Source organism: Lolium rigidum, chromosome 6 (assembly GCF_022539505.1).
Source record: "Lolium rigidum isolate FL_2022 chromosome 6, APGP_CSIRO_Lrig_0.1, whole genome shotgun sequence".
NCBI classification, from domain to species: domain Eukaryota; kingdom Viridiplantae; phylum Streptophyta; class Magnoliopsida; order Poales; family Poaceae; genus Lolium; species Lolium rigidum.
Window position 1 is genome coordinate 94,704,837 of NC_061513.1, and position 1,456 is coordinate 94,706,292.

General features: G+C 58.0%; 1 protein-coding gene across 1 annotated transcript; it reads left to right on the forward strand.

The window, feature by feature from the left end:
• The first annotated feature begins 212 nt into the window (after window positions 1-212).
• Window positions 213-1,215, forward strand: LOC124662981 (transcription factor WRKY45-2-like). The gene is made up of 3 exons (XM_047200751.1): window positions 213-457; window positions 556-663; window positions 750-1,215. The coding sequence occupies exons 1-3, from the start codon at window positions 213-215 to the stop codon at window positions 1,213-1,215; spliced, it is 819 nt and encodes a 272-aa protein (XP_047056707.1).
• Window positions 1,216-1,456: the final 241 nt, after the last annotated feature.

The window sequence follows — 1,456 nt, forward strand, 5'->3', positions numbered from 1 at the left end:
CTCTCCCAAGCAATCGTTCGCTAGCTAAGGGAGCCCCTTATTAGCTCCACCTCCGCAGCTTCCCTGCGGTTCCCTTGTCCCGAGCTCTATAAATTCCCGATATAACACGACGCGGCACTCACAAACCCGACGACACCCAAAAGCCAAACAAGGTGCAGCCCCAGCTCTAGTGAGTAGTGCAAAGATCGAGCGAGCGGAGAGACTCGATCGTTATGGCGCTGTCCACCCCGACCGCCGTGGTGCTGGAGCTGATGACGATGGGGCAGCAGTCCGCGTTGCACCTCGGGGAGCTGCTCATGGCGGCATCGCCGCCCAAGGAGGCAGAGCGCGGCCTGGCGCTCACCGCGGAGATCCTCCGCTACTGCGACCGTGTCATCGCAGCGATCAGCGGGGGCGCCGCCGGCAGGAAGAGGAAGGCGACCATGGAGCACGGCGTTCTGATGCCGTCCAAAAGAAGGTAAGAAACGGAGCTAGATTGATCTTTGGACGCAAGGATCGATCCTACGGGCTATATATAGTCTTGCAGGAATGTTAATTTGACAGTTGATTTCGCAGGGCGCGTGGTGCGGAGGCGAGTCGGGAGGTCCGGAGCGGGACGACGGCGGACGGGTTCGTGTGGAGGAAGTACGGGCAGAAGGACATAAACGGAAGCACCCATCCGAGGTAGAAACCAACGCATTTCCTCGCACGATTCGCCGCTGGCTGGTCGATCAGAGCGGAGCCTCACGTACGTACGCTCTCTGTTGCAGGTTCTACTACCGCTGCGCGTACAGCGCCGAGGGCTGCGGCGCGACTCGCCGGGTTCAGCAGTCGCAGGAGGAGCCCGCGGCGTTCGTCATCGCCTACTACGGCGACCACACGTGCGGAGGTGGCGCCGGCGATGCCTGTCAGCGGGGAGTACCGCCGCTGCGTCCTGCCGTCATCGACTCAAATGCTTGCGGAATGGTCGGTTTCTTTGACCAATATCAGAACGTGGAATCTCCTCAGCCGTTGCTCGCCGCCGAGCAGAGTTGGCGCCATCACGGCGAGGCTCCCGGTCAGACGTCGCGGGGACGGTGGTCATCGTCCTCCTCCTCCTCCTCCTCTTCGTCGGAAGCTGAACGTGGCACTTCTCCTGTATTGGAGTTTCTGGAAGGCAGTCTAGGAGTCGGATGGGAATCCGTCGTCAACTACCTTGGTTTCACTGATCTCCCACAAACTGCTATGCTGCAGTAGGAGCGTAGCAGCTGCCTTAGCGTGCGCTACATCTTGTTCTCCTGCACTGTTTAGTCGACTGATCTGGAAATGTGCAGTAGTCCCACCCGTAATTACAGTTCTAGGCGGTTGACGGAGTAGTCCAACCCGTTGTGCACGTCAAATTTTAACATATGAATACGTAGTTCTTGGTTTTGGGGATATTCGTACTCTCGTGTGCTCGCTCACACCTAGCTTTTGACATTTTAGCATTATAATTTAT

Excerpts from the sequence above, each read along its gene's own strand:
- LOC124662981 (XM_047200751.1), top strand. The coding sequence starts at position 213 with ATGGCGCTGTCCACCCCGACCGCCGTGGTGCTGGAGCTGATGACGATG. Across the intron at positions 458-555 it reads CTGATGCCGTCCAAAAGAAG|GGCGCGTGGTGCGGAGGCGA; the intron begins GTAAGAAACGGA and ends TTGATTTCGCAG. Across the intron at positions 664-749 it reads AACGGAAGCACCCATCCGAG|GTTCTACTACCGCTGCGCGT; the intron begins GTAGAAACCAAC and ends TCTCTGTTGCAG.